General features: G+C 49.8%; 1 protein-coding gene across 1 annotated transcript; it reads right to left on the bottom strand.

The window, feature by feature from the left end:
- Positions 1–781: 781 nt before the first annotated feature.
- On the bottom strand, positions 782–3,677 carry LOC103657896 (zinc finger protein OZF-like). Its single transcript, XM_040635071.1, has 3 exons — positions 3,212–3,677; positions 2,902–3,015; positions 782–2,216 (listed from the first exon to the last, which is right to left on the bottom strand). Exons 1-3 carry the CDS (start codon positions 3,405–3,407, stop codon positions 1,018–1,020), a joined length of 1,509 nt encoding a protein of 502 aa, XP_040491005.1. The 5' UTR covers positions 3,408–3,677; the 3' UTR covers positions 782–1,017.
- Between the last annotated feature and the right edge of the window lie 9,523 nt (positions 3,678–13,200).

The raw sequence follows: 13,200 nt of genomic DNA, 5'->3' as shown, positions 1-13,200 counted from the left end.
TTCCTGGAGCGCCAGCCAACCCGGGGCGCGCATCCGCCGAGCACAGGCTCCGAGTCCCGCGCGGTGTTGGGCCAAGTGTGCGAAGGGACGGCGGTGCGCCCACAGCGCCGCTCTTCCTCCCGGGCCGCCTCGGCCTCGGCCTCGGCCTCGGTCTCGCCAGAGCCCCATCTGCGTCGCTGTGGAGGCTCCCTGCCGCCTCGGCACTCAGACTTGAACGACGCTCGAACTTGGATTAAGCCCGCCTGAGCGCTGCTCTAGGAGCTGGGTGCAGAGCAGGGAGCTAAACAAAGTCTCCCTGGCCATGGACGTTACATGGCTGTCCACAGCCTTCCAGGTCCTCGGGTCTCCGCTGGGTTGGACCCAAGGTTTAGTCCCAGAGCACCTGCAGGTCTCCGTGTCTCATGATGATTATACGTGCCATCTCCAACATAATGCTGGGGGCTGGAAAGAGGTGGCACCAAGGGTGCCTGCTCTCGGTGGTGCTTACATCTACTATATAAGCAAAGGTCTGGGTGCCTAAGCCACAGGGACACACTCCAGGGAATTATGGGGCCGTCTCTCCCCTCTGAGTTGAGCCCAAGAAAAAATAAGCATTGTTGAATCACTTCAGGAATAAATAAGGCAATAATACTTTCTAACTTGCTGTAACATATGAAAGAGCTAGGAAATTTACATTAAAAGCTGTTTTCAGCAGGGGTGATTGGGGTGAGGCTGTCCTCAGTATTCAAACAACTCTACTGTAATGTGCAAAGCTTGGAAGGATATACACAAGTGAGAAATATTGCACTAGACAGTTTTAACTGAATATATATTATTTAATCCTCACAACCACCTTGGGGGCAGTATTAATGTACTCATAGTCAGAGAGAAGATGATGCGAGGGATGAGCCAAGATCGAACAAGAGATAAACTGGTTCAAAGCCTATGATCTTCCTCTTACATTCTGGCTCCTGGTCCAAGCTGAAATTTGTTCTCCTGAGATCTAGAGTTAGGGGACACGCGGAGCTGACACTCGCACTACTGGAACATATTGGGAAAATGTCGGAAGTGTACTGATGGTTCCTGACCCTCAGGGACACGGGCCTGGGCTGGGGGGGGTAACAGAGGTCTGCCACCCCTCTGACTTGTCCTGCCTGTATGATGGGTCCATTGGTGGGCTTCCAGGGCACTCTTTCGTTTAAAGGTTTTCCCACACTGGGAACAAGGGAAAGGCCTCTCAACAGAATGGATGCGCCTGTGGCTGTTGAGGACACAGGACGAGGTAAATTGGTGCCCACACTCGGGACAGGAGTAGGGCTTCTCCCCTGTGTGTGTGCGTCTGTGGATTGCCAGAGAGCCGCTCTGCCGGAAACAGCGGCCACAGTCAGGGCACTCATAGGGCTTTTCCCCGGTGTGAATGAGCTGATGCTGGAGCAGGTTATTTTGCTGGGCAAAGCGGGCACTGCAGTGGGCACAAGGGTAGGGGCGCTCACCGGAGTGGACCCGCTGGTGATTGGTCAGGAGGGAGGGGTAGGCGAAGCCCCGACCGCAGTCCGAACAGATATGGGGCTTCTTCCTAGTATGGGCACGCTGGTGGATGGCCAAGAGGGAAGGGTGTGTAAAGTGGCGTCCACACTCAGGGCACACGTACGGCTTCTCCCCCCCATGTCTGTGCCTGTGGATGGCCAGGGCCCCAGTCTGGCGGAAGCAGCGGCCACAATCTGGACATGAATACGGCTTGTCCCCCGTATGAAGCAGCTGGTGCTGGACGAGGTGAGCCCTCTGGGAGAACTGAACCCCACAAGGCCCACAGACATATGGACGGTCTCCAGAGTGGATTCGCCGATGCCTGACCAGCATCGAGGGGTAGGCAAAGAGCCTCCCACAGTCTGGGCAGGAGAAGGGCTTCTCCCCTGTATGGATGCGCATATGGACGGCCAGGTTGCCTCTTTGGCGGAAGCAACGTCCACACTGGTCGCAGGGAAAGGGCCGCTCCCCCGAGTGGACCCGCTGGTGGCTGGCTAGGAGGGAGGGGTAGCTGAAAGAACGGCTGCATTCCAGGCACGGGTAGGGCCTCTTGGGAGTCTTGTTGCACGGCGGCCCAGTGTCTGTGGACAGCTGAGCCAATGGACGGCTGCAGTTCCTGAAACCAGGAACCAGCCTGGCCTTCTTCACAGGGACACCCTCATGCTCCTTGGCCCCGATTTTGCTGCTGGCTCCATTCTTTTTCTTGCTTTCTAAAGAGACAAGAGGATTGAAACGGAATTGTTGAGCGCTTGCACGATCATGCCTGCGTTTTCTCTCACAATGGGGAGATGGAGGTGAAGGGAGCAGCAGCAGGGCGTTCCTGTGTTCTAGACCCTGTTTCAGAGCCCCCAGGCTCATTTCAGGCAGCAGCTCCCCCTTCCATGGCCCACAGGCCCTTTTTCCCCCTTGGGTAGGACTTGGGAAATGGCAGTTTTGTCAGAAGGTGAGGGATTGTACTGCCTGCTGGAAATAGGCAATCACCTGTCGTGTTAAAGCCTCTAAATGCAGGCATTTCTCCAGGGACAGAGATTTCTCCAGGGACTGGACGGGATTGCAGGCCAGTGTATGTAAAAATAGCAGTCACCCCCTGGGCCAACATTACCGGTGTCACTGAGTGAACTTCTGGCCCCTTTCTGAAGTATGCAGACACTCCAGGAACATAGAGGAAGGCTCAGTACATTCTATCCCCAACTTCTCTTCCAGCTACCTAGCTGTCCTTGACCCAAGGAAGGCACCAGGTCTCGTAAAGGGAACTTTGAAAGAGAAGGCTCAGAGGTTTCTTACCAACCGGGGCCTGTAAGAGAGGCTGTCTGTGGGAAGGAGGCTGTGGGAAGGGCCTGCCTGTGGCTCGCTCCCAAGAGATGCTGCCGTCCAGCTCAGCCCCACTTTCCTCACCTATCCCAGATCCTGGGTGCCTCGCCCCCGCCTCGGGATCCTCGGCCTCCGGGCTCCACACCTCCTTCTTTCTCTCCAGCCAGGAGATGAGGGCAGGTTTGGGGCCTGCGAATCCTAGGGGAGAAGAGGCCGACAGCGGACAGGGTGAGAGATTGGAGCCTAGACAAGGCACTTCCTCTGCAGGGGTGGGTACAGCCTTTTGAACCGGAGCGAAGACCACCCCCAACAGCAGAAACTCAGGCGCGTCCAGACCCGAGTCTAAAAATCTCCGTGTCACCAAAAGGGAGAGAAGGGGCGGGCCGGGCCTCACCGAGCGCGCCCAGGTGGCCGTAGGTCTCCCGCATCACGTCCCGGTACAGGGCCCTCTGCGCGGGGCGCAGACAGCCCCACTCCTCCGGGGAGAAATACACGGCCACGTCTGCGAAACTCACGGCGCCCGGCCTCCCTCGCCCGGACCGGGTGTTCCCCTGCCCGCCGGCGAGGCGCGGGGACCGGGGCGGCGCCATGGGTCCAGCGCTTTTCCCTGCGGTTCGCCCTCGGGTCCGGGGTTCTAGACGCGGCGAAGCGGAACCCGGCCGGTGCTTGGGCTCAGAGCGCCTCCCAGGAGGCCCGAAGGGCACCAGGACCAGCCTCTCGTGGGGCCAGTGCAAACCCCTCCGGAGTTATTCTTACGGGTCCTGCAAGGACCTGGGTTAGAGCACCGGAGGATGCCAGCTGCCACGGCGGGAGCACTGCAGACGCTCACCCACCCCTCCGCTGCGCCAGGGCTAGACACCCTTCGCCCTCAAAGATAATGGCACCACTGGGCTTCACGCCCTTCTCCCTCCCGTGCACGGTCATTGGCTGGCGCGGAGCAGGAAGCCAGGAGCCGCGTTATGATTGGGTCTCGGCCAATCACTCCTTGGAGGGAAGCCGCCTTCTTCGTGGAGCGCCTGCTAACCCGGGGAGCTCACCTGCCGAGCACCTGCTCCGTGCCCCGCGGGGTGTCGGGCCGCGCGTGCGAAGGGACGGCGGTGCAGCCCCGCTGCCCGGGACTCATAGCGCCGCTCCTCCTCCCACGTCGGCTCGGCCCCGGTCTCGCCAGAGCCCCATCTGCGTCGCTGTGGGGGCTCCCTGCCGCCTCGGCACTCAGACTTGAACGACGCTCGAACTTGCATTAAGCCCGCCTGTGTTGAGCACTGCTCTAGGATCTGGGTGCAGAGCAGGGAGCTAAACAAAGTGTCCCTGGCCATGGACGTTACATGGCTGTCCACAGCCTTCCAGGTCTTCGGGTCTCCGCTGGATTGGACTCAAGGTTTAGTCCCAGAGCACCTGCAGGTCTCCGTGTCTGACGATGATTAAACGTGCCATCTCCAAACATAATGCTGGGGACTGGAAAGAGGTGGCGCTAAGGGTGCCTGCTCTCAGTGGTGCTTACAACCCCGTGAGGTAGACACACAGATATAAAAGGTCTGGGTGCCTCAAGGGCTGGAAAAGCCCCGGATTGGAGCCAGCCGTCCCAAGGTAATAAAGACATCATAATGCAGTGCAGATTTCATCCCTAGCTTAGCTGACTTCTATAAGCATCTGAGGGCAGGCCGGTCGGCCTCTTGCATATTTCACCTCCGCTGACATCCTTTTTCCAACATACTGGTAAACCTGTGAAGATTCACGAGGAATCTACCATGAGAAAGCCACAGTAATAGCACTGACACACTCCAGGGAATTATAAGACAGTCTCTCGCGGGAGTTGAGCACAGAAAAAGACAAGCATTGTGAATCAATTAGGAAGAAGAAAGCAAGCAAGCCAGCAAGCAAGCAGGCAAATAGCTCCTCATTGACTGAAACCTGGAGAAAGAGCTAGAGAAATTACATTGAAAGCAGTTGTTTAGGGGCACCTGGGTGGCTCTGTCAGTTAAGCGTCTGACTCATGGTTTCAGCTCAGGTCATGATCCCAGGGTGGTGAGACTGAGCCCCACGTGGGGCTCTCTGCTTAGTGGGGAGTTGGCTTTGCTCCCTCTTCCCCTCCCCCTGCTTGAGCACATGCTCTCATGTTCTCCATCTAAAATAAATTGAATCTTTTTTATTTATTTTTATTTTTTATTTTTTTGAATCTTTTTTTAAAAAAGCAGTTGTTTAAAACAAGAATGATTAGATAAAACTGTTTAATATTTTAAAAAACTGTGCTGTTCTCCAAACCATTAGGAGGCCTACTATTGGAAGGAAGGAAGGAAGGAAGGAAGGAAGGAAGGAAGGAAGGAAGGAGAAAGAAAGAAAGAATGAAAGAAAGAAAGAAAGAAGAAAGGGAAAAGGAAGGAAAGAAGAAAGAAAAGAAGAGGAAAGAAAGAAAGAAAACAGAACAGCTGCTGGCCAGGATGTGGAGTCACTGGGATCCTGTGCACTGTGGGTGGAAATGTAAAATGGTGCAGCCACTATGGAGAACTCTATGATGGGTTCTAAATAAATATTAAAAATAGAATTACTTTATGATCTAGCAATTCCACTTTAGGTATGTGCCCCAAGAATTCAAAGTGTGGCCTTGAAGAGCTATTTGTCTACACGTGTCTATAGCAGCAAATTCACAACAGTCAAGAGATGGAAGGAACCCAAGTGTCTGCGGACCGATGAATAGGGAAACAACATGTGGTCGATGACGTGCTGTGGAATACCATCCAGCTGAAAAAGGAAGGAAATTCTGACACATGCTACAACTCGGCTTAAACTTGAGGACGTTATACTAAGGGAAATAAGTCAGTCACAAAAAGATAAATACTGTATGAATTCACTTATAAGAGTTGTCTAAAGTATCAAATTCATAGAAACAGGAGGTTGGGTGATTGTGATAGTTGTTGGGTGATTGCCACAGGCTGAGGTGAGGGGGGGAACGGGGAGTTGCTTAATGAGTATAGAGTTTCAGTTTTGCAAGAGGAGAAAGGTCTGGAGATTGGTTGCCCAACGATGCGAGTGTACACTTAAAAAATGGTTAAGATGGTAAGTTTTATGTTGTGTGCATATTACCACAAATAAAAATAAAAAATTCTTAACCAAATATACTAGCAGACCCAATCCAGCAACATATAAAAAAGATTATATACCAGAATCGCACAGGACTAACCCAGAAATGTAAAGTTGGTTTAACATCTGAAAATCAATTAATATAATGCATCATACATCAATAAAATAAAGACAAAACCCACATGATCATCTTTTTTTTTTTTTAAGATTTTATTTATTTATTCGACAGAGAGAGAGACAGCCAGCGAGAGAGGGAACACAAGCAGGGGGAGTGGGAGAGGAAGAAGCAGGCTCATAGCGGAGGAGCCCGATGTGGGGCTCGATCCCAGAACGCTGGGATCACGCCCTGAGCTGAAGGCAGACGCTCAACCGCTGTGCCCCCCAGGCGCCCCCCACATGATCATCTTAACAGAAGTGCAGAAAGCACTTGGTAATATCCAACACCCCTTCATGACAAAACTGCTCAAAAACCAGGACTCAAAGACAGTGTCCTCCACCTAATGAAAGACTGAATGCTTTACCCCTAAGATAAGGAAAAAGACAAGGAAGTCCATTCTTGCCACTTCTGTTCTACTCACCATTGTTATTCTCATCACTTCTCATCTCATCACTTCTATTCTATTACATCGTACTGTTCTAGCCAGAGCAATTAGGCAAGAAAATAAAATAAAAGCATCCAGATGAGAATGAAAGATGTAAAACTATCTGTAGATGACAGGATATACAAACTCTTGAGGAATTCATTGAAAAAGCCATTAGTACTGGGCTGCCTGTCCAGCACCTGTCCAGTCAGTAGAGCATATGACTCTTTATCTCGAGGTTGTGAGTTCAAGCCCCACATTGGGTGTAGAGCTCACTTTGAAAAAGGAAAAGAAAAAAAAAAAAGCCATTAGTACAGCCATTTTATAAGACTGTTGATTTCTTATAAAACTAAACATGCTCTAAGCATATGATCCAGCAGTTATGCTCCTTGGTACTTACCCAAATAAGTTAATAACTTATGTCCACAAAAAACTTGCACACAGACGCGTATAGCAACTTTATTCACAACTGCCAAAGCCTGGAAGGAACCAAGATGTCCTTTAGTAGGTGAACAGATAAATAACACGCGGTACGTTCATACAGTGAAATATTAGCACTAAAAAGACATGAGCTATTAAGCCATGAAAAGACATGTAGTAGCCTTAAATGCATATCACAAAGAGAAAGAAGGCCATCTGAAAAAGCTACACACTGTATGATTCCAACTATATTACATTCTGGAAAAGGCAAAACCATGGAGACAGTAAAAAGATCAGTGGCGGCCAGGGTTTGGGGAGAAGGAATGATAGGTGGAGCACAGAAGATTTTTAGGGTAATGATACTATAATAATTGGTGGATACATGTCATTATGCCTCTACCAAAACCCGCAGAATGTACAAAACCAAAAGTGAGCCCTAATGTAAACGGTGGACTTTGGGTGATAATGATATATCACTGCAGATTCAAATGCACCAATCTGGTATGCGATGCTGATAGTAGGGTGGCTGAGATTGGGGGTGCTGGGATATGGGAACTCTCAGTACTTTCAACTTAACCCTGAATTACTCTAAAAAATAAAATATACTAAAAATGTTTTAAAAAAATAATGAGGGGCGCCTGGGTGGCACAGCGGTTAAGCGTCTGCCTTCGGCTCAGGGCGTGATCCCGCCGTTATGGGATTGAGCCCCACATCGGGCTCCTCCGCTATGAGCCTGCTTCTTCCTCTCCCACTCCCCCTGCTTGTGTTCCCTCTCTCGCTGGCTGTCTCTATCTCGGTCGAATAAATAAATAAAATCTTTAAAAACAAAACAAAAAAAAATAATGATTCATGGTATAACATGAACCTTCAAAACAGTATGCCAGATGAAAAAAGCCGGACAAAAGACCACATGTCTTATGATTCCAAGGATATGAAATGTCCAGAATAGGCAAATTGATAGACAGAAAGTAGATTAGTGGTTTCCAGGGGCTGAAGGAGGGGAGAATGGATCCTGATGGCTAAAGGGTTTCCTTCCGGGGTGATGAAAACATTCTGGAGTTAGATTGTGGTGATGGCTGTACAACTCTCTGAATATACTAAAAATCACTGAATTGTATACTTAAAAGGGACGAAGTTTAGGGTGTGTTAATTATATCTCAATAAAGCCGTTAAAAAAACCCAAACACCCAACTATGTTGTAGCTTTAAACAAGGAAAGATGGCTGTGTAAATTATTTAAAAAACAAAACAAAACACCCCAAGTCTTCCCGAGGCATTCTAGAACAGTCCCTCCCTAAGGCTCAGCCCCGTCACTTTACCCCCTCTGTCCTCCATCCCCTCTAAGGCCTTTTGCACGTCTGGGTGGTTTCCGTGGCTGCAGCTCTCGCCCAAGAACTGGTTTAGATACATTGTGAAAAATGAATGAGTGAGCCGCAAAAATGGGCAGAGCGAGCGCCCCCACGTGGCCTTAGGTCTCCGGCATCCCAACCGGCACGAGGCCTTCTGAGCCTCAGAATTCTCCACTCCCGCATGAAAAAATACACAACCGCCGCGGCGAGCCTCCTCGGCTCGGGTCCAGGTTCTGCGCTCCAGATGCGGAGCGGGGCTGCAGGCGGCGCTTTGGGCTCTTCCAGTCCCCAGATCCTGGATGCTCCAACCCCAGGGCCACTGTCTTTTCCGGGCTGAGGAGACACGGCCCCACTGGGCCCGGAGTCTGAGCTGGCCCGGATTCGGCTTCGTGTGGGGGCCAAGCTCTGGCCGGAACGGAGGAATCACGGCATCGTGGGTCACTCTGGTAGGCAGAGTGGACGACGGTACCGGAAAATGCCCCAAGAGAATATGGCGGCGACCTGCCTTCACAACCGTCGTTCAGATGCACTCGGAAGCTTGTTATTCGTTCCGGTTGACCTTATCTGTCAGGAGTCAGCTCCCAACGCTCCGCTCCGGCTCATATAATTCCTAGGCCCTTATTGGCGCTGGCGGAGAGCGGCTAGAGGACGTTGCCCCTGGCAGCGCCCACTGATTGGACCATTCCATCACTGGAACAACTAGGTCTGCGCTGGTTGGTCCCTGGGGCCAGGCTCTAGGACGCTGTTGCTAGGTAACGCCTGACCGGGGGCCAGTTCACACGCGCGGGACGAAGCGCCGCGCGGAGGTTACTGCACAGCGAGCCCGCACTGATCCCCGCCTTCTGCCCGAGTGCGCTTCGGCTCCTGCTGTGCCCCTGACCCCCGGGCCTCCGGGAGTGCTTCCTGGCTGCAAAATGAACCGCGTTCCTTCTTGGGAAAGCCAGTTCTAGGGAGCCAAGCACATTTAGGGGATTTCTTCATTATCCCGGGTGGCGCAACAGCCTTCTTGAGAATTATCGAACTCTGAGCAACGCTCCTCGTGAGGGTATGGAGCGTGGTCCCTGTTTAAGAAGAACATTGCGACTGGCTCGCTGGTACTCAGGGCTATCTGGCTCCAAGTCCAGTGCTCTTTCTAGTGACATAATCACTAGAGCTTTCCGTCCTGAGCCGTCGCAGCCGTTAAGCCGTTCACACACACTCCTGGGATAGAAGTCCTGGCCACCAGTTGGACTTCAGTGGCTTACAGAAGCGCCCTCTTCCCTTTTACCCACCACTCTGAAGGCTGATGGGCAAAGGCAGAAACTTATTCTTTGTTGTTCATGAACATCTAATAATTGTAGTGTAATGACCAAACAACCTACACGATTTGCTAGGAACTGCAAAAACACTCCAGTACGTTATCTCATTTAATCCCCGAAACAACCCCACGAAGCTGATCATTTCACTTTCTGAACGGGGCACTCAAACTCAATTCAGTAAGATAGCCTCCTCTGTAACACTGCCAAATTAAGGCGCCAGCATTAGAATCCAATGTATCCGACTTTGAAGCCCATTTACTCTAACCATTGTGCTATACAGCTACTCCTAAGCACAGCAATTGTCCAAAAATATCAAAGGAATTGGGGTCCCGGGGATGACTCAGTCGGTTAAGCCTCCAACTCTTGCTTTCAGCTCAGCTCATGATCTCAGGGTTGTGCGATCAAGTCCCACGTCAGGCTCCAGGCTCAGTGAGGAGTCAGCTTGAGATTCTTTCCCCCTTCTTTTTCCTCCCCCTCTGTGACTCCCCCTGCTCATGCTCTCTCTCTCACTCTCTCTCAGATAAATAAATAAAATATTTTTTTAAAAAATCAAAGGAATGAAACATTTTTTTTCTTTGCTTTCCCCTTGCTCCTGTGTCCCACCCCCACCTAAGAAAGAGATGGTCCTTCTACTTCAAGAGGTTTGCAATGGACCCTCATTCCGTAGTTCACTCCCATTACAGATATGAGACACCGGACCTGTGATGAGCTCCTAATTCAGTGGGAAGAGCTCAGGAGAAAGAGGAACTTCTCTTGAGCCCTGGCTTTACCTCTTGGCAGCTGTGTAATGTAAGCAAGTTACTTTACCTTGCCAGTGTAGGTTTCTTTGTAAAACTGGGGTCATGCCATCTGTCTCACAGACATGTCATTGAGGTTAAATAAGCTAACTGTGTAAAGTTTGGGGCCTGGTAGGCAGTTAATTCAAGAGCGTTATTATCTGAGGGAGATGGAACTTGCCAACAAGAGAGATGCTTCCTACCATCTCCTACTATCTTGAAGCAGTGAGAAATGTCATGTGTTTATATTTTTTATTCTTGGAGAAGCCTTGAAGGTTGGAGGTATGGCCTTTGCCCCATCTGCTTCAGAGTCCCATCACTTAGCTATTTAAGTATCTCCCAAACCCATATCCTTGGTGCCCCCTCCCTCTCCCAGGCTCAACTAACCTAGACTTCTGGAAGCTATCTGGATAGTGTTTGCAATGCCCTCAGGTGAATCCGGATCGAAGAACTGAGACCCCAGTTCTTTTTGCTACTTCTTAACATGTTTCTGGATTTTTTTTTCTACTACTGAGGGTGATTCTGTTGATGCTTAATCAGAGCTAATAGATGGAAAAATACTTCAGGCCCTTGGGAAAGGTGTGAGGTCACTTCCCACTTTTTCATTCAGGTGATGTCCTTGTAAGAGCTCAAAAGGGCCCAGCACTTCCTGTACCAGTAGTGAGAAATTTCTGGGTACTCTTCTGTGGCTAATCAGTTCTTAGGCCCTAGAGAAGCAACAGTCACATTCAGGAAAGAGGCAAGGCCATGCACCTTGGTGCAAATCCAACGTAGAGAGTTTCCAGAAGGCCCAGTTACAGTCAAGGCAACGTATCTGATTCCAGGGTTTAAAGTGGGGGATTAACACAGACTTGGATGCAGACTGTAAGTCCCAAGATGTCAGGGCATCGTGACTGCCATGCCATGGTCCTCAGTCTCAGGGTGAGGCCCCTGCTCTGGCACTGATATTTCTATCTCCCAAGGTTTCTTGGCTTTTCATCCCTTCCTTCTGCATCCCCTTCCTCTTATTTTCTGCTGGAAAATAGGGAGAATCTCAGAACTTCGTCTGTAACCATTTTTGGTCATGAAGGCAGTGGGCAACTTCAAAGACTTGAGTCAGAGCTCCCCTGGAGAGTTGATTAAGAGAGGTGCCCAAGTCCCCACAGTTGGCTCACAGTCCTATAGAATCTTGGGACCATTAAGCCCTCATCAAGAGCCCATCTTGTCTATGAGGATTGACAGAATGCCTCGGTCTGGGCATTATTCTCCACCTGGGAAGGTAGACTCCCCCTCAACACTCCTTTCCAATAATAGGAACCCCCTAGGGACTCTCTAGGATTAGCTCAGGAAAAGGCAAGGGTCCTGAGATACTCACCCTATAGAGAAACTACTTCGATATCCTTTACATTTTAGGTTTCTAAAGGCCCAAGATTAGTAACACATGAGTATTCAGAAAAGTGTAGCTGGAAATCTAAAAAAAAAAAAAGGAAGAAGAAGAAGAAGAAGAACCTACTAGATTGTAACCTCTTTTTAGTGAATGGCATATTAAAATCCTGATCTTCACCTTAAAGTGATCATGAACATCGACTGACCTCATACAACTCTACCACCGCAACCAAAGAAAATGTACCCTGAGCTCCAACACTTCATTCATCTTTGGGACCCTTTCCAAAGAGTTTATGTTTCCTTGTGAATTCACATTTATAAAGCATTCTGATCCTATGCTCCCTATTAGCAAGGGACTAAGATTCTCTGCCTTAAGTTTCTTTTTTTTTTTTTTAAGATTTTATTTATTTATTCGACAGAGAGAGAGACAGCCAGCGACAGAGGGAACACAAGCAGGGGGAGTGGGAGAGGAAGCAGCAGGCTCCTAGCAGAGGAGCCCGATGTGGGACTCGATTCCTGAACGCCGGGATCATGCCTTGAGCCGAAGGCAGACGCTTAAAGACTGCACCACCCAGGCGCCCCTCTGCCTTAATTTTCTTACCTATTAAATGTGGATAATCATTTCATTTTCTTATGGATGTTGTGAAGATTAAATGAAGATTAAATTTCTCTTCCCCAGTTCCCAGTTGGGACCCTCTCTCTCTCTATCATTCATCGGAGAAAAGATGTGTGGAGAAAGAATAGTCAAGGGTTCTTTTTAGAAACTTATTGTTATATCCCCCCAACCTAGAAGCAGCTTGGTACCACTTGTAATCTGAGAAAATGGAACTAACCTAGGAAATGTCCTGAAATTGTACCAGATGGTTCCTTTAGAGGGAGATCTTTGCAAGGGATGGGTCCTCGAGGCTTTCCAAGAAGTCTGACTTCAGGCATACATTGATCCCCTCAACTCAACTGACTTCTCTGGGACGTGCCTTATCTTTGGGATCCGGAGCTTCAGAGGGCCACAGATCTTCACTTTTTGTCCCACCCAAGAAACAAAGGTCCTCTCAGATCCTAGGGAAGAAGAAATGAGTCACAGATGGTATAGGAGTCCCAGAGGAAGTGTGTGTGTTGGGGGAGAGGTGGTGGTGGGGGTAGGAGTCCTGCGAGGCCCCAACTAGGCATTATTGGAACCATTTTAACATTAAACACACACACACACACACACACACACACACACACACACACACAAGCTGGAGGCTCGGAGAAATTAAGTGGTTTGCCCAAGCCCACACCACATGTAAGAGGAAGAATCAGACCAGAATTCAAGTCTGTTTGGTATCAGTGCCCAAGCACTTAACCACTTGGAGGCACTGAGTATGTTGCCTCTGTGATCCACAGCTTCAGGGCCTCAGAAGCAAAGCCTAGGGGGGTGGGCGCAGACGGTCTTTGGCCCGAAGGCCTTATTTTCAGGAAACTCTGAAATATAAACTTCTTTTTTTTTTAATTAAGATTTTATTTATTTATTTGAGAGA

The sequence above is a fragment of the Ursus maritimus genome, unplaced genomic scaffold, assembly GCF_017311325.1.
Source record: "Ursus maritimus isolate PB19 unplaced genomic scaffold, ASM1731132v1 scaffold_2, whole genome shotgun sequence".
Lineage (NCBI taxonomy): Eukaryota > Metazoa > Chordata > Mammalia > Carnivora > Ursidae > Ursus > Ursus maritimus.
The sequence above is the reverse complement of the archived record's forward strand: the minus strand, read 5'-3'. Positions and strand labels throughout refer to the sequence as shown.

Bases quoted from the DNA above. Each gene is read 5' to 3' on its own strand.
- LOC103657896 (XM_040635071.1), bottom strand. From the start codon at position 3,407: ATGGCGCCGCCCCGGTCCCCGCGCCTCGCCGGCGGGCAGGGGAACACC. The intron at 3,016-3,211 runs GTGAGGCCCGGC...CTTCTCCCCTAG, and splicing joins CGGCCACCTGGGCGCGCTCG to GATTCGCAGGCCCCAAACCT. The intron at 2,217-2,901 runs GTGAGGAAAGTG...TTGTCTCTTTAG, and splicing joins GCACCCAGGATCTGGGATAG to AAAGCAAGAAAAAGAATGGA.